Source organism: Podarcis vaucheri, assembly GCF_965113315.1.
Source record: "Podarcis vaucheri genome assembly, chromosome: 5".
NCBI lineage: Eukaryota > Metazoa > Chordata > Lepidosauria > Squamata > Lacertidae > Podarcis > Podarcis vaucheri.
This window is the reverse complement of record NC_138763.1, coordinates 10,174,273-10,192,635: the sequence shown is the minus strand read 5'-3', so window position 1 is coordinate 10,192,635 and position 18,363 is coordinate 10,174,273. Positions and strand designations below refer to the sequence as shown.

The window sequence follows — 18,363 nt, the reverse complement described above, 5'->3', positions numbered from 1 at the left end:
GAGCTCGAAGAGACAGTGACCAGGATGTGATGGATCTTTTACTATGTCCAGTGCCTTCCTATGGCACCTTGTGGCATAAATCTGCTCTTAAGGTGGAGAGTGGGCAGCCAACAATGCTCTCTGCTGCCTTAACAACCCTGCACAACCCCATCCTGTCCTGGGTAGTACAGCTTCCGTACCACACACATAAGCCATAAGTGAGCACGCTCTCAATGGCACAGTGATAGAAGGCAAGCAGCAGTTTCTGCGGAAGATGGTTTTTCCTTAGTATTCTCAAAAAGTACAGTCTCTGCTGCGCCTTCTTCACAAGCCCCCTTGTGGGAGGCACATGAGGGAGGCATTTTCACATTTTACATACAGCTTGTCTACAATATCTAGTAAGGTTAATTCCCCTATCATTCCTTCTTCTGAAATCGTTTAGTTATCAGCAGGGCTTCTTCATAAACTGATGGTTTGCATTTGAGGCAAGCACCATAGAAAATGCATCCCTTGTGAGACATATGATCATGTGGAAGCCAAGATTCCAAAGAAGATGACATTATAAACAGCTGAGGGCGGGGAAAGCTGTGAAGAAATTAGGAATGTCCCAGTTGATGAGATCCTCGCAACCCTAAAAAACAAAACCCCAATGACCTTTTATATAAACAGGGTTACATAACGTCAGTTGTTTACATTCGCCTGTCTCTGGAGACAATGGAGGAGTGCACATTTGGGAGTGAAGTCAAACCGTTGGAAGGTTGCAGCGCCTGCTGTGGCTGTAGAGACCGATATGGGAGGGACATGTTTTGTTGCAGCTGGGGCAGATGAAGGCGCACAGTTCTGCTGATGCTGGTATACCATGGCATTTCTTCTCTCTGCACTCCTTCAAGTGGTCATTACTCCTGTGGTCGCTGCTGTGGATCCACAACCTGACTGTCTGACTCCAGGCACTGTGGTCCTCCGAAAGGGTTTCCCACACAGCGAGGCTGATGTTGGCAGCCTTCATGCCACATTTACATATTTGTAGTGGTCTGATGCCTGAAGCCAGCTCCCCCTAGAGCACATCCTTGGGGATCCTGCCATCTTTATTCTGCGGACACGATCTTTATTCTGCGGACACGACTGTGCTAAAGCACAGAATGAACTCAGGCTTGCTAGAGAGGTTAAAAGCAACAAAAAAGGCTTTTATGGGTATGTTCGTAGCAAAAGGAAGAACAAAGAAACTGTGGGGTCACTCAGAGGAGAAGATGGTGAAATGCAAACAGGGGACACAGAAAGGGCTGAACTACTCAATGCCTTCTTTGCCTCAGTCTTCTCCGATAAAGAAAACAATGCCCGACCTGAAGAATTTGGAGCAAATGATTCAGCAAAGGAAACACAGCCCAGAATAACTAAGGAGATAGTACAAGAATATTTGGCTAGTTTAGATGTATTCAAGTCTCCAGGGCCAGATGAACTGCATCCAAGAGTATTAAAAGAACTGGCAGATGTGATCTCAGAACCACTGGCAGTCATCTTTGAGAATTCCTGGAGAACAGGCGAAGTCCCGGCAGACTGGAGGAGGGCAAATGTTGTCCCTATTTTCAAAAAGGGGAAAAGAGAGGACCCAAATAATTACCGCCCAGTCAGTCTGACATCAATAGCAGGGAAGATTCTGGAGCAGATCATTAAGCAAACAGTCTGTGAGCACCTAGAAAGGAATGCTGTGATCACCAATAGTCAGCATGGATTTCTGAAAAAGAAGTCATGTCAGACTAACCTGATCTCGTTTTTTGACAGAATTACAAGCCTGGTAGATGAAGGGAACGCAGTGGATGTAGCCTACCTTGATTTCAGCAAGGCATTTGACAAGGTGCCCCATGATATTCTTGTAAAGAAGCTGGTAAAATGCGGTCTTGACTATGCTACCACTCAGTGGATTTGTAACTGGCTGACTGACCGAACCCAAAGGGTGCTCATCAATGGTTCCTCTTCATCCTGGAGAAGAGTGACTAGTGGGGTGCCACAGGGTTCTGTCTTGGGCCCGGTCTTATTCAACATCTTTATCAACGACTTGGATGATGGACTCAAGGGCATCCTGATCAAATTTGCAGATGACACCAAACTGGGAGGGGTGGCTAACACCCCAGAGGACAGGATCACACTTCAAAACGACCTTGACAGATTAGAGAACTGGGCCAAAACAAACAAGATGAATTTTAACAGGGAGAAATGTAAAGTATTGCACTTGGGCAAAAAAAATGAGAGGCACAAATACAAGATGGGTGACACCTGGCTTGAGAGCAGTACATGTGAAAAGGATCTAGGAGTCTTGGTTGACCACAAACTTGACATGAGCCAACAGTGTGACGCGGCAGCTAAAAAAGCCAATGCAATTCTGGGCTGCATCAATAGGAGTATAGCATCTAGATCAAGGGAAGTAATAGTGCCACTGTATTCTGCTCTGGTCAGACCACACCTGGAGTACTGTGTCCAGTTCTGGGCACCACAATTCAAGAAGGACACTGACAAACTGGAACGTGTCCAGAGGAGGGCAACCAAAATGGTCAAAGGCCTGGAAACGATGCCTTATGAGGAACGGCTAAGGGAGCTGGGCATGTTTAGCCTGGAGAAGAGGAGGTTAAGGGGTGATATGATAGCCATGTTCAAATATATAAAAGGATGTCACATAGAGGAGGGAGAAAGGTTGTTTTCTGCTGCTCCGGAGAAGCGGACACGGAGCAATGGATCCAAACTACAAGAAAGAAGATTCCACCTAAACATTAGGAAGAACTTCCTGACAGTAAGAGCTGTTCGACAGTGGAATTTGCTGCCAAGGAGTGTGGTGGAGTCTCCTACTTTGGAGGTCTTTAAGCAGAGGCTTGACAACCATATGTCAGGAGTGCTCTGATGGTGTTTCCTGCTTGGCAGGGGGTTGGACTCGATGGCCCTTGTGGTCTCTTCCAACTCTATGATTCTATGATTCTATGACCAAGCCAGCGTAGACGTCACTGAGACAGGCGTGCGAACGTGCTGGGAATGTGAGCTTGGGAAAGCACAGGCTGTTTGGCCATGTGACACCCAAAATCTTCCTGACACAGCACATGTGGAAGGCGTCGAGGCATCAATTAAGCCCTAATGACTTCCATTATTTTTAAAAATATATTCTTGTCATTATGCCCCTCCCCACAATGGTAACATTTTATAACCCTTTCCCGACGCCTGTAATAGTAAAGCAGATATTATGCCACTCTTCACAAGTAGCAGTAATTGTTTTTTCATCTACGGAAATCATATCTATGAAACACTTTTAGGGGTGGGAGGGAACTCTTTGGCAAGGTTGCTTCAGTGTTAAAATTGTGAGGCTAACCTGGTGTGCCTTTTATTGGGCCCAAATGGCGTGACCCCCTGACAAACCCCTACAGTTGTCTAAAGACAGGATCTGCTCCCAGGGCCAGAGAAAGCTGAGGAGATGTCTCCATGTACCATTCTGGGACGCTCCAAGCAGTGGCGAAGCTGCATGCTCTGCTACTGAGGGTGGAGAGCAGATGGCGGCGTGGCTGGTGCCCCCAGGGGGTGTGGCGTGCATCCCGGAGGTGTGGTACATTGCCTGTGAGGGTGTGGCGTGCCACCCGCAGGGGCGTGGTGCACGTTCTGGGGGCATGACACGCTGCCTGTGGGGGCGTGGCACCCGGTGCATGAGGGGGGTACACGACACGTGTCCAGGGGGGCCTCCATGATAGCACCCTGCTGGAATAATGGTGCCAGGGGCGGTCCGCTCCCTCCACACTCTTGTTCCTCCGCCAGTGGCTCCATGTAATGTTGGGGGACTTACGAACCTGGGAGACACTCCACCCTACTATGTCTTGCATGTATGATTATAAGAATGGCTTTTGTTTGGCTCTCTTGGTAAAGAGGCTTCAGGAGACCCGATGGGAAAGTGTTAAATGAGTCACTGCAGTGGAAGTGATGTTGCAAGTAATATACACAGGATTTCACAATGCAATCATTGCATTCCAAAAATAGTTGCGTGTCTTTACATTGCTCAAATCTAGATCTAATCAAACTATCTGAATAATAAATGCTACCACCTGCATCCACAAAAACAAATTCCCATCGCTCTGGCTACATGAGTCCATACTAGGTTTAGGACATGGGGAGTGGCACCTCCTTAATCAAAGCTGTGCTGGAATTTTCTTTTGAGGCCTTTGTCCAGAAGGGTGTAAAAACTGGGCTCCCTGGACCATTTTCTGTTCTGGCTCTCCCAGATCCACTCTAGCCTAAGACAGAGATGTGGGTGAGATGTGTATATGTTTTTGTATGTGTGAAAGAAAAAGAGATTATTCTTATTAGGAGTAGGACACAATTAAATAAATTTTAGTTGGTTAATTTATTAATTTAATTATATTTGCATACGAGTAAAAACAACCATAGTTTGAAGCAAAAAGCATACACCCTTAGTTTATAGATGAGACAAGATAGAATGGAAGCATTCCCTGTTGTACGAGAGAAGGGGAAATGCTTTTTTGAAGATGGAAACCTGAAAAAATATTGTAAAAATCTGCTGCGTCCTCCTTAAAGGTCATAGCCATATATATATATATATATATATATATATATATATATATATATATATATATAACTGCTCTTGTCTAAGCAGAAAGGCAAGTTATGAATATAGAAATAACAACATAATAGTGTCAATTTTCAAGCATACACAAGTGAATACACAACACAAACAGTTTACAATTGTGGTTGCCACAATCAAATAAGTAGGCAGAAGCAGAGCGTTCCATTATCTACAACCTTTTCACTCGCTGCTGCACAGATCTTTAATGAAGTGGTTTAGATTCGTTCATAGCTTGAGGTGCGCTTTTTTCTGTAAATCGCACAGGTGGCAAAGACAATGACAAATAATCCTGCGAGACTGAGGCCCACGGTAACTGGAATTAATCTCTTGTTTCTGTCAAGAGCACATTCTTCCTCTGCAATAAAAATCAGAATGTTATGGCATATTACACAATTATCATGTGCTTTCATCAGTTTCTTGCTCAGTAAAATACAGCTACTGATAATTATACAAAAACCCATGAGCACTGTCTGTAGAGCTGCCATTTTGGTCAGTTTTAATTTCTTGATGCATAGCATATCCTCTCCCCAGTGCTCATGGAAGGCACGTTTTTTTAAAAAGTTAATTGTTGTGAGGTAGGTTGGAACTTTTCCTAGTTTTAATCAGGAATTGAGACATCCATCTATTGTCCATTTCAAACCATTATATTGGGCATGGCAGGGCTGCAAACTGGGGATTCTGTGGATCAGGCACTGGGAATCACAGTTCATTTTGGCTAGGAATTTACAAGAGACCCAGAATCCTCTTGGCCTGGGAAGTCAGATGATGCTGGCAGACCAGTCTGGTTCAATGGAGAGCTTTAAAACTTCCTTCAGTCTGGCAGGGCCAGATTTAGGGAGGATGGGCAGTTCCTTTGCACAGGGCGCTGAGCCGAGGGGGCGCAAAATTGAGAAGATCCATAACTGAGAAGATCCATTGGGGGACGCCAGATTTTGGCCTCACACAGGGCACTATATTATGAAAGATTACCAAAGTCTGCCCCTGAATCTTGTCAGTGTGGGGAGACTGCTTGGGTCTCTCTCTGCGCATCTAGATGTATGGTTTCCCTCTACCTGTCCTTTGCCTGAATGCCTTACATATTGGTTCCTCTTATCTGATACTAAATACTTTAATTGACAGTCGCTCCCCAATCCATTTGGGAGAAGCTATGGCCCAGGGGTTGACCTTTCTGGGTTCAATCCCTGGCATCCCCAGTTAAAAGGATGTCAGTAAGCAAGAGTGGAGGGGAAGACTCTTTGGCCTGAAACTCCTCTGCCAAGTCTTCACATGTCTACAATATTGTGCCATGAACCCCACCCTGAGCAACAGCCTGAACTCTGACTGCAACAAGGTACGATCATTGAGGTAGCTGGACCAACAGTATTGGAGGCAGAGGTGTTCGGTGCAGGCCAAGACTCCAGGATCATGGTCGGACCTGAGCTGGAGCTTGTCAGTGATCACAGAATCGAAATCTCATGAGTCAGTCACCTCTGAGCCTGCACATCCACAAAGAACTATCCACCCCCACATCACTGAGAAAAATGCACAAGTATGTGAAAATAACAAACACAATTCATTACATGAGTTGCAAAGATGTATATTGGGCAAAGCTGCGTAAAAGTGAGAATGTGCCGAGATACACACGCTAGAATGTTGACGAATTTTCATGAGGACTAAACAGAAATTTACAAGCTCAGTGCAGAAATGTGAACCGAACATTTCCTATCAGCCATTGCGTGGGTATGAGGATCTGGATCCCACCTTCTTGGTCCTCACTTGTTCAACTGAAGGTGTGGGTTATGCCTATAAATTGCAACGTGTGAATGGCACATCTCTCTGTGCAGCTGGGAATCCCGCCCATAAATGGCAGGGTCACAGATTGCTTGCATACTGGTTTTGTTCAGACCATTGGCCAAAGGCACATTGGCTGGGGATAGCAAGTGGAATCCCCTTTCATGCATTCAGGTTACCTGCGATCCCCATGCAATTGTCAATTGCCGTGGGAAAGGAGCTGCCATCTGCCACAGTCACACGGGTTGCTATGTGCTTGCTGTTGAAATGAACAAACTAGCTATTCCAGTTAAGCTACAAATGAAAGCAAGGAATACTACCTGAGCCTGCATTTCATATGTTTTTTGAGAGAAAGTCCTTGATAATAACTTGAAACTGAACCATGCTTCACACAGTTTTGATTGCAACAGGAGTGTCTAGCTGTTTAAAAACATGCTACTGGCCTGGACTTGCTCACAGTGGTGTGTTTAAATCAACTGAATGAGAAGGAGTGCTTTAACACAGGTCCAGTGACAAGCACTGCTACCAACCTTTCCCAAACTGGTTGCCAACGATATTAAAGGCTTGAAGTTGAGAGCTGGAAAGCAGGAGTTGAAGGTTGTTGGACATCTCTATGGTTTGCATGCTGAGACACTTGAAGCAATTCCCTAAAGGCACTGAAAAGAGCTGGTCGCTTTTAATTCCACTGTACAGCACACCTGAAGAATACAGAAATAAAAAGAAACGACAAATGGTGTTGTTGGAGGCAAAATCTTTCCTTGAATGAAGGGTCACCAACTGATGTTGCAGTAGGCACTGCAGAGCTTGAGCTGCGATCTTATAACTCAGGATTTCCCAAACTTGGGTCTCCAGCTGGTTTTGGACTACAGTTCACATCATCCCTGACCACTGCTCCTACTAGCTAGGAATGGTGGGAGTTGTAGTCCAAAACCAGCTGGTGATTTAAGTTTGGGAAACCCTGCTATAGATCAAGCACGTTCCCCTGTTCGGTTTGCTGTTAGGTCTGCTGCTTAGAGGATGGGTTGCAGGCATAGCTGTCAACCTTGCCTTTTTTTTGCGGGAAATTCCCTTATTCCAGCGCCATTTCCCACTGCTTCCCACTGCTATCCTGGATTGTTAGATATCCCGTAGACGGTCCCTGGGACAGGTGAGGCCGCTGATTGCTTATTTTCAAATCTGAAAGTTGACAGCTATGACTGCAGGCAGTTCAAATGCAAACACTAAGACCTCAGATCTGTTCAGGGTGTGAGATAACCCCCAAGAGCGACCCAAAGCCACCATACAAATCCTCATTTGAGCCAGTGTGGTGTAGTGGTTAAGAGCGGTAGTCTTGTAATCTGGTGAACCGGGTTCGATTCCCCGCTCCTCCACATGCAGCTGCTGGGTGACCTTGGGCCAGTCACACTTCTTTGAAGTCTCTCAGCCCCACTCACCTCACAGAGTGTTTGTTGTGGGGGAGGAAGGGAAAGGAGAATGTTAGCCGCTTTGAGACTCCCTAGGGTAGTGATAAAGCGGGATATCAAATCCAAACTCTTCTTCTCTTCTTCTCATTATCACAAGACCGTTTACCTGCCAACTGGCCGGCCAGTCTGCCACCCCTTTATACTTAGAACTGGGTGCCTGGCGGTGGAAGGCAAATATGTTCCACATACGGCAAGCTACACGTTCATCCATTTCCTCCAGTCCCAGAACTGTCTTTCCATAGCACTAGATCCACCTGACCACAGCAGACAAGACAGTGAGGAGCCTCCACCAGCTCTGCCAAGACCAGCTTTCTCTTGGCTCCTCTTCTGGAGCTGTCTCCTACAGTGCCTGTTCCACCTAGTCATTAGACATTTGTGTAAATTTATGAAGAACTAGGGTTAAACTAGCTCTGCGCACACACTACACATTTAAAGCACATGACTTCTGAGAACTGGTTTCTTAAGGGTACTGGGGATTATAGCTTTGTGAGGGGTATTCTACAGTTCCCAGGATTGGAGGGGGGTTTCATGTGTTGCTATTATTCAACTGACTCTTAGTGGATGATTATTCAAGAAAAGAACAGCCTGCTACAATTCTAAATTCTGCAGAGAGTCGGCTTCTTTGAAGTCAGTACTTTAAGAAGTACTCGAAATGTATGCTTAAGTTCCACTGATTTTGAGTACACCAAAGGTGACCATGAGTGCATTTTTTTTATCCTCATAAAATAAGCCTCAGAAGTGCAATCCAGAAAAAGTGCAGTGCGGTGGCAAGAAGGAAAGTCTTGACCCAGGAATCCTTAAATGCAATCTCACTTCTCCCACAAACTCATTACATACATAATGCAAGGCAAGCAGCTTCAGCCCCCTCCACCGTCTTGCCTCTTATCTCCGCCAAAAAAACTACATTTATACATTTTTTAGGCATTTATAAAATCTTTTGAGTGCTGGTGTATTTTTTTCTGAAATCCTCATCATGTTATTGAGCTCTGTAAAATTTCAGAGATCTGATCATTGGTTATGGAGGAAAAATAAAATAAAATGTACACAAGGCCGAGGATCTCAAGAAGGACAGAAATGCAGATTTCACGAAACTTTGAAGTGCTATAAAATCAGAACTGTTTGTGATAGAGGGAAAAAAATTAAGGGGGTTTCTTTCAACCATAGGGGAAAGGTGTACACCATGTTTCATCAAAATCCGAGATGGTGGGTGGCATGACCACGTTGAACTGACATGGAACGACCCATACAGCAGAAATAATGCAGGAGGCAGTAGTTAGAAGTTACCAGTCTCTGCAGCCCCAGCAGTGGTGGAGCATGTTTAGCTGGTGCCTGGGGCGGGTGGGCAGGGCACGGAGGGCTAAGGGATCCTGTCTTGCCAGCCCAGCTCCCACCCTATCATCTCAGCCTTGCAAAGTGGCTTGGGGAGGGTGGCTTACGAAGGACACAGCAGCCATGCACTCTTTGATCCTAGCCTTGCAAAGTGGCACAGGGCTGGTAGGGTGGCGTGAGCAGCGCCCCCCAGAAAAATGCGCTCAGGGCCATCACCCTGGCAGCCACTGCCCATGCTATGCTCCTGAGCCACAGCAGGCGCTGTGATCCTCTGGTGGTTTAACTTCACCCCCAGAGGCACACTCCATTGTCTCTCAAGACAGATGCATGTCAGCAGCTGGATAAAATTTAGCTGAATACTACCTAATATAATTTTTTTGGGGGGGTGGGAGCATAATATTAGGGGAAATTGCTTGGAAATATGTGTTCAGTTTGGTGCACAAAAATGTGTATATTAAGAGAAATGTAAGCAAAATGCATGCAAATTTTCATGATTATTTTTTTAAATGCAAATTGATTTGGAAACAGGTCAAACTGAAGGCTAGAGAAAATAGAAGCTGAGAGAAAATGAAACGGAAAGCTTGATTCATCCCCAACACATCTTAAATCAATGCACGCAGTAAAGTGCTGAAAAAGACAACTTCCTTTACAAGCTACTCAAATGCCAGCTATGAGTTTTGTGACCCAGTGCCTTGACTCTTAAGAGAAGCTTCAAGATTTCGTAATTGCTAACTGTTCAAAGGCAGGGGAAGAATCACCATGTCACTTACCCTCAGATGGTACAGTTAAAGAAGCTTCAATCACACTGACATAGTACACTTCTCCACTCTGGGGAAGGGAAAAAAAAAGGTGGGGGAGGAAGGAAGCAAGCATCGCTTTATCCAATATCACTGCTTACAATTTAGAAAACACAAGAAGATGCATAGAAGGTTCATGACCAAGGGCAGATAGAGGGAGTTCAGTGGAAACCAACTACAACCTTTTCCTATTATTTCAGGCCACATATCCTCCTCTAATACAACAGAAGGGAGCTTTCTTGTGTGCTAGCTGCTTGTGAAGTGTATTTGCCCTTCATAGAGGACTGGAGTGTTCGACTCATGCTCTGTAGTTGGGAAGTATGATGTGCATGTCTGTAAAAGCAGTTCCTTGGTCCACATGGTACCTGCAGCAGGGATGTAGCCATGCTCCTTGGGCGCTTTAGAGCAAAACATTTAGAACTGGAACCTTTGCCCATATAATAACAAAGCCTCCAAGTCAGTGCTGGCCCTACCATTAGGTAAAGCAAGGGGAAATGCTTCAGACACCCAGCGAATTTGGTATTTCTTGTGACATCCAAGAGGTGCCAGGGTGCAAGAGGGGTAAGCACTCTCCTGAGGACTCCGGGGTACATCAGAATATTTTTCATTTAGCAATGTTTATTACCAAGGCCAACTGATGCAACCTTCCTTATGGGGAATCTTCTGAGGGCCACATTTCAGTGGCAGGTGAGGCCAGAGGCAACAGATATGACTCTTAACCTATGTGTAGTAGGCTACTCTGAGCCACGGAAAAGCCTGACCTTTCTACCACATGCTGTCTCCCCATCCTCCATCCTTGCCAAGGCGAAAGCAGTCAGCTGGTGAGGGCTGTGACCCGGGGAAAGTCCCAAGAGCCCAACAGAGCACTGGAAGGCTGGATGTATTTGGTTCCCAGGCCTGAAGTTCCCCATTCCTTTTCTGGAAGCTTCCTGAAAGCCATTTCTGAGTAGCCCCAAAGCAGGCTTGCCACTTTCATTTTTTCTCTCTGGCTGTGTCTACACTGTATCTTTAAAACACATTTGAAGCACGTTCTTTACCTCAAAGAATTCTAAGCGCTGCTGTTTTCATACCCACCAAGTGTCCCGGAAAAAGTTTTTATTTTTATACTCCACCCATCTGGGTTTCCCCAGCCAAAGTGACCTCATGCGTTCTTGTCCCCCCCCCCAAAGGGCCTTTGGGGCACCTTGCAAGATGACACCCCCCAAAAGTGTTTTTTTCAGGGTGAGATTGCCACGCAGTTTATGTAGCTCCCTTGGAATGTGCCCTGGAAGACGTGCATCCTGGTTTTTGATCTGAAAAAGTTGGGCAGCATGAGTTTTCCCCTCATAGAGTTCCAGTTCCCAAGAACACTTGACAAACCTGAGGGGGGAAATGTGCTTCAAATATGCTTTAAAGGTATAGCAAGTACGCAGCTTCTCCCTCCCACACACTTCACAATCCAATTTTTGTAGCACACAACACCTGATCTCAGGTTATGCATGCGTCATATTAATGGAAGGCACACTCTGTACAAAATCACATCTAACTGATCAGAATAAGGCCTCTGTAATAGTTTCTGAAAGGCAAACACACACACACACACACACACACTGGGAATCTGGCAGCCGAATTCATGCCTGCATATATTTCAAAGAGCAGGTTCAAACTCAACAGCCTCTGAATGCTTATCTTAAAGAGGAGGCTGGATTGTGCAATGCTGCACCAATAGTTGCGTTGCTTCTGGAGGGTGTTGCTTGGGGTGGCCAACTCAAAATTTTACCTCGGCATCTTCACTGAAGCCACTCTGTGATGTGGCTCTCAACGACAGAACAGTTTCTAAGCCTCTTACTTCAGTTAAACAACACCGCTCTCTTAAGAGCAGCCGGAGCAAACACTTAAAATTGGGTCTTTGTTTGACAGCTAGGGTGTTGCTTTGGTTTGGCAAGGGGCCCTTCCAAACGAGGAGTTCTCACATGTCCCCTGTTGAGAAAACAGAGCGCACACATCCCCTGACATGTTTAACGGGCAGTTGTACAACAATAAACATCCCTCTTGCGTCTTTCATCCCAATTTGCCTGCAGGGTGTTTACATAGCTTCTCGTGAATCATTTGCTTACCCCATATTTCTCAATGCATTGTCCTACTTAAGCCGCATTTCCATTTCTTTGTTTTGCTTTTGAAGTGGATTTGCTGCTCCAGTGTGGCAGAGAAAGCTTTTTAATCCACTTTAAATGCACAAACCAGAAGTTATTAGTAAAGGTAAAGGTAAAGGTACCCCTGCCCGAACGGGCCAGTCTTGACAGACTGTGGGGTTTGTGCGCCCATCTCACATTTATTGGCCGGGGGCCAGCGCTGTCCGGGGACACTTCCGGGTCACGTGGCCAGCGTGACATCGCTGCTCTGGCGAGCCAGAGCCGCACACGGAACGCCGTTTACCTTCCCGCTGGTAAGCGGTACCTATTTATCTACTTGCACCCGGGGGTGCTTTCGAACTGCTAGGTGGGCAGGCGCTGGGACCGAACAGCGGGAGCGCACCCCGCCGCGGGGATTCGAACCGCCGACCTTTCGATCGGCAAGCCCTAGGCGTTGAGGCTTTAGCCCACAGCGCCACCCGCGTCCTTTTAATCCACTTTAAATGCACAAACCAGAAGTTATTAGTAGGCCAATGTTAAAAAAAATACCTGAAAAAATAGGGGTGAGCGTGTGTAGAAAAAATAGGGGTGAGCATGTGTAGAAACTAGCCTACTGAACTAAGGTAAAATTCACGCTCGACCACTGAAACCGAGCCAAAGCCAAATGTAAAATCACTCTCTTCAAGGAAAATTCCCAACGTTCTGGGAGCCCCTCCTCACTCCCCCCAAAACAACATCTGGTAAAATGCTTACCTTGGTGAAAGTAAAACGTATGAAGCCACCTTCAAATGAGATTCTCAGAGTTGACACCCAAACCCCACACATTCCAACTGTACGCGTGGTGTTTGGGTTGATATTGAAGTATTCCAGGTTGTTCTGTAAAAGGGAAACGGCGCATGAATCCCAACACAGCCTGACACATGCTTTCTTTCTAAAACAGGGGTGGCTAACCTGTGCACCTGCCCACCCACTCAAATGTTGGGGGGCTCCCAAGTCCCATCAGTCCCACCCAGCACAGCCAATGGTCAGGGATGATGAGAGTTATAGTCCCTTGCTAACTATTAGAAGTCCCATCTATTTCAACAACACTTGCTTCCAGCAGCACCTCTGGGAGCCTTTTCTTATACCCATCACATAGCTCAGGTCAGAATGGTTCTTGCACAGTCCCTTCTTGACACTCCCCATCTGAGTGGGCTGGCGCTGCTGGTTGTTAATGGGGACGAAGAAGTGAGCTACAGGTTCACACACACACCCCTTTCCCAATACCTCCTCCACATACCTCCCTTATCCTGATTTGGTGCTATGTCCGACCAATAACTTACGTCAGAGTTTGGTCACATCCACAGCATTCATTGGCTGCCAATCAGCTATGGAGCTTAATTCAAGATACTTCTTTTGGTATATGAAACCCAATACAGCCTGGCACCAGAACACCTGAAAGGTTGTCTCACCCCTCAGGTACCTAGTTATATACCTGGTCACTGCACTCTACAGGTGAGGGCACCTTGAAGATACCCTCTTGCCAGGAGGTCCAATGCACACAATATAGGAACCATCCCTTCAAAGTTGTGGCATCTATCCCATGGAATCCCCTCCCCTTGAATATTAGGCACTGTCTTTGTTGTCCTTCCTCTTTCACCAAGCTTTTTTAAGTTGAGATCTTTCCCAGTCTGCATCTGCACTGGAATTTTAAGATCTTTTAATTGTTTGTTTGCTGCCCTGGGCTCCTGGGGTATGAACTGAATCAATTCAAATACATTTAAAGCACATAGCTTCCTCCAAAAGAGTCCTGGGTGATGGGAGTTGTAGCGCTGTGAGGTGTAAACTACAGTTCCTGTTATTTTTTTGGGGGGGGAGGCATGTATCACTAAGTAGCACTAAGTCACTTGTTCCATTAGCGCAAGGGTTCTTGCAATGAATCTCCTCCATCTCTCCCCTGGCTCACCCCCTGAATCTGCTCTGGGGGTTCATGCCCTCCCATCAGATGTCAAGGAGATGAGTTATTAAATAACCTTTAGAAGACATCTGAAGGCAGCCCTGTATAGGTAAACTTTTTCATGTTTAATGTTTTATTATGTTTTTATATATCTTGGAAGCTGCCCAGAGTGTCTGGGGCAAAGTAGTCAGATGGGCAGGGTACAAATAAGAAAGTAGTAGTAGTTGTTGTTGAAGGGAGAAGTTCCATTGCATGAACAGAAATATTTGCGCTGACTGCATGGCGGCATCAGATATTACCCATGCTATAGATGCAAACCTAAGGCTTTTCTGAAATAGCTTTTGGAACCCAGAATCACAGTTCCTGGAATTAACTGATTGTTTTGATATTTTGAACAAAAAAAAATGGGGGGGGGGATAATGGAAAAGGGGGAAGCTGCAACTTACTGTTTTTCCATTTTTAGCTATCATTGTCAAGCCAACTGATGCTTTAATACACTCAGCAGTTCCATTAGAAACACTATAAGCCCCCGTTGCAGCTGGCGATGGTTTGGGTGTGAGGGTTGGCCCAACTGGGGCTGTTGGTTCAGGAACAGTGGCTTTATGCTCAGCTGGCATCTTGCTGTGGGCTGTACTGTTTGTGCTTGGCGTTCCGGCTGGCACATGTTGTGTGATGCACTTGTCGCTTGTTCCAGCTACAGTCTTCTTTGCATTTCCTGCCTTCGCTGGCAGGGCAGGAGCTGCAGTGTTCCAGCTGTTTGGGGCTGCAGGTTGTGAAGCTGTCCTCTGAGCAGCCACAGTCATTTTTATGGCTCCGTGGATTCCAGCTTCATCAGTTTGTGTTTCAGATTGTACGGCTGTGCTCCTGGCAACAACTGTAGTTTTAATCACTCCGCGACTTGCAGCTTGACTGGTTGGACTTGTGGGGTTTGCAGATGTTTCTAGAGGAGTGGCTGCTGTGTTTGTCTGTTTGTTGACTGAAACTTGTTTGGCTGGTGGTATAGAATCTGCTTTTACCATCTTAGCATCTTCAGGTAATTCTGACACTGACTGGGTTCTCTGGGTAGCCTCTTGTACAGATTGCTTGCCTATCTGTGTGACTGAAACTTCTGAATGACCATATGGAAGAGTCGGGATCGTTTGATTGGCTCTCTGCAAGACTGAAATGGGCTGTGGAGTTGCTTCAACCTGCACCTCTCCACTGCAGGATAAAATAGCTGCAAACAAGCAGAGAGTAAGTTTAATCCCGTTTCCAAAAATCCCTTCCATTCTAAGCATCTCTCAGCTCGAGTCATGTCTCTGAAAAGACGGAGACATGGGAAGTGAGTAGGGCTGAGCGATATATCATCCAAAACCTGGCTCAAGTCCATATCATGATATCGGTTTCATAATTTTTGACCTGGCAATATATTGCAAATTATGATGTATGTTTGTGCACATGTGCTATGCAACAATCACCGCGTGGGAAAAACCGTGAAGCCAGCCAATGCCTTTGCATAGCTTCATCCTTATTTCAGCCATTGTAATATATAGCCGGTAATACATCACAAAATTGAAAAGCAGCTCTATCTTTACTTCAGACGTTGTGCTATATCAATACATTGCAATGTTTAGCGGGTGATATATCTTGATGTTGAAAACCAGATATCGCCCAGACCTAGCAGTGATGACTTGTACACCTTTCCTCCTCAAATGTGTTGCTGTTAGGGCTCATCCACACTGCCCACTTGCCCCATGCCTAGAAATAGGTTTCCCTCTTTCTAGGCATGGGTCTGAGTGACTTTTCATTTGTCCCACCAATCTTCAGATAAAGCCATTGATGTTTGTTCCAATGCAACGGTAAACAGCAGGTTTCCCCAGGAGAAAGCAATGGGGCAAGCAGAAGTATGTATGAGTCCTGTCTGTCTCAAGTGAATAAGACCTCCTGGGACACATTTATCTAATAAACCTAATATCACTCCCCACATAAGGAACTTGCAGCCCTGCAAAGGATCTGCTGATAGGTAGAAGCAAACTGACTCCAGGAGGCAAAAGATGCACATGTACAGTACTTAACTCTTCCACTAAAATCAATAGGACTGGAAAGTGGTTAGCTTAGGTTGGATCAAGCATTTTTATCAACAACGTTCTGCTGATTGAACTCAGGACCATAAACACCTCTGCATTTCCAATGTTTAAGTCGAATAAAATTGCCAGTTAGATCTAAAAAGAACTACAGTATTCTTTTCCCATGGAACCTTTGTCAGGGAGTTTGACAAAATGGGCAAGATTGCCTTGCAAATCCCATGCATCCATTCTTCTACATTTGATTTCTGGGATATTTCCACAGTATTTTGTAACCTTGCAGTAGCCTGATACTCTCTCCGTATTTATCTTTAACGTGTATTTGGTACAAAACAGAAAACACAACTGAGGTGTCCTCATATTTAGGCTTCTTCAGTAGACCAAACCACCCAGAAACTTAGATTTTCTATCAAAAACACTGCAGTAAACAACCCCACGCAGGTACTATCTAAAGCCTCTCTGCACATTCCTTGTTTAGGGCAGGGCTGGGGAACTTTGGTCCTTCCTGATGTTTCTGAACTACAACTCCCACCAACCCCAGCCAGCATAGCCAAAGATTATGGAAGTTACAGTCCAACAACATCTGGAGAGTCAAAGCTTTGCCACACCTGATTCAGGGCCGCAAGGAAGGTTAATGGCAGCAAAGCTCTTCAGGAAAAAGCTCAAAGGTGGTTGTGGGGAGTGGATCTTGTCACCAGATGATCCTGTACAGGCTTTCCCTACTCCTGCATAACAAGCTGTACCTGTAGAAAACACTATCTCTTTTAACACAGCTTTTAACAAGCTGTACCGCTGATTTCTTAAGAAAATCAGCCCTGAGTGCTCACTGGAAGGACAGATTGTGACGCTGAGGCTCCAATACTTTGGCCACCTCATGAGAAGAGAAGACTCCCTGGAAAAGACCCTGATGTTGGGGAAGATGGAGGGCACAAGGAGAAGGGGATGACAGAGGACGAGATGGTTGGATAGTGTTCTCGAAGCTACCAGCATGAGTTTGACCAAACTGCGGGAGGCAGTGGAAGACAGGAGTGCCTGGCGTGCTCTGGTCCATGGGGTCATGAAGAGTTGGACACGACTAAACGACTAAACAACAAACCTGTAGAAAATACTATCTCTTTTAACACAGGCAAAGAAAAGCTAGAGAGTCTGTTGCATCCCTGTATCCTTACAAAGCAACACACAATACAGTGATAACTGGGTATACTGATCTACTCACCGCCAGCTGCAACCAGGAGGAGTTCCACAAACAGGTTCTTCTCCCAGCTCATGGTGAAGGAATTAAAGAGTAATATTCACGGATCAGATGCCCCAAGGAACCTTTGTACGCGTTGCTTCTTTCTTCTTCTTCCCTACAACCAGCCTAGCATGCCTCCTCCTCTGGGAGACAAGAGGTTTGCTGTTCTCTTGCAAAGAGCTCTGAGCAAAGGGGAAGTCCAGCACAAGAACTGGAATGTTACATGCAAAGCAAGAATGGATTGTGGGGAAGCATCCTTGAACCATTGAGAAAGTGCTTGAAGAACATTGGTGGAGCTGAAAGTGGAAGCAAGATTAGCATTGCTCTCCGCCCATTGCATTTTAATTCTCCCTGACGTGCCTTGGGCTGCATTCACATCATGCATTTAAAACACTGTGATAGCACTTTAAACAGTCCTGACCTACCTACAAGAATCATGGGAGCTGTAGTTCACTAGGAGTGCTGAGAGTTGTTTGTTAGAAGACCCCTTTTCCACCCACAGAACTACAGTTCCCAGACTCCCATGGGAAGAGGGATTGACGGCAATCAGTTGTAGCTCTGTGAGGGGAATAGCGGGGTCTCCTCACAGCTCTTAGCACACTTAATGAACTACAACTCCCAGAATTCTTTGGGGGAAAGCGTGATTGTTTAAAGTGGTATTGCACACTTTATATTCAGCAACTTTTTCAATCTGGAGGAGGTCATCAGGGATGGAGTGGAAGAAGGGAAGCATCAGACCTGTAGCTATTTTGGGGCGGGACTCGATCACATACTGGCAAATTCAGGTTGTGCAATGATAATTGACTGGGAGGTTTCGCACAACAAACTTCCCCCCAAACACTGGGCCTTTTGTGATAAGGAGTTGGGAAAATGCACTGGGAAAATGGGGGGCAACACTTGTTTTGAAGTGACATCATCTAACCTCGTTGCAAACAGTGAGAATGAATGCTAATTAAATAGCCAATATTGCCTTATCTCCCACTAAACAAAGCAGGAAAAATTCTCAATAAACAGGTCATCTGGAAGCACCCTAAGTCATGATGACTACATGGCACTCCAAGTTACAAACTCT

At 45.7% G+C, this 18,363-nt stretch overlaps 1 protein-coding gene across 1 annotated transcript; it reads right to left on the bottom strand.

The window, feature by feature from the left end:
• Positions 1-4,329: 4,329 nt before the first annotated feature.
• LAMP3 (lysosomal associated membrane protein 3) lies at positions 4,330-17,614 on the bottom strand. The gene is made up of 6 exons (XM_082224455.1): positions 17,274-17,614; positions 14,441-15,210; positions 12,812-12,934; positions 9,921-9,978; positions 6,889-7,056; positions 4,330-4,943 (listed from the first exon to the last, which is right to left on the bottom strand). Exons 1-6 carry the CDS (start codon positions 17,323-17,325, stop codon positions 4,804-4,806), a joined length of 1,311 nt encoding a protein of 436 aa, XP_082080581.1. The 5' UTR covers positions 17,326-17,614; the 3' UTR covers positions 4,330-4,803.
• Between the last annotated feature and the right edge of the window lie 749 nt (positions 17,615-18,363).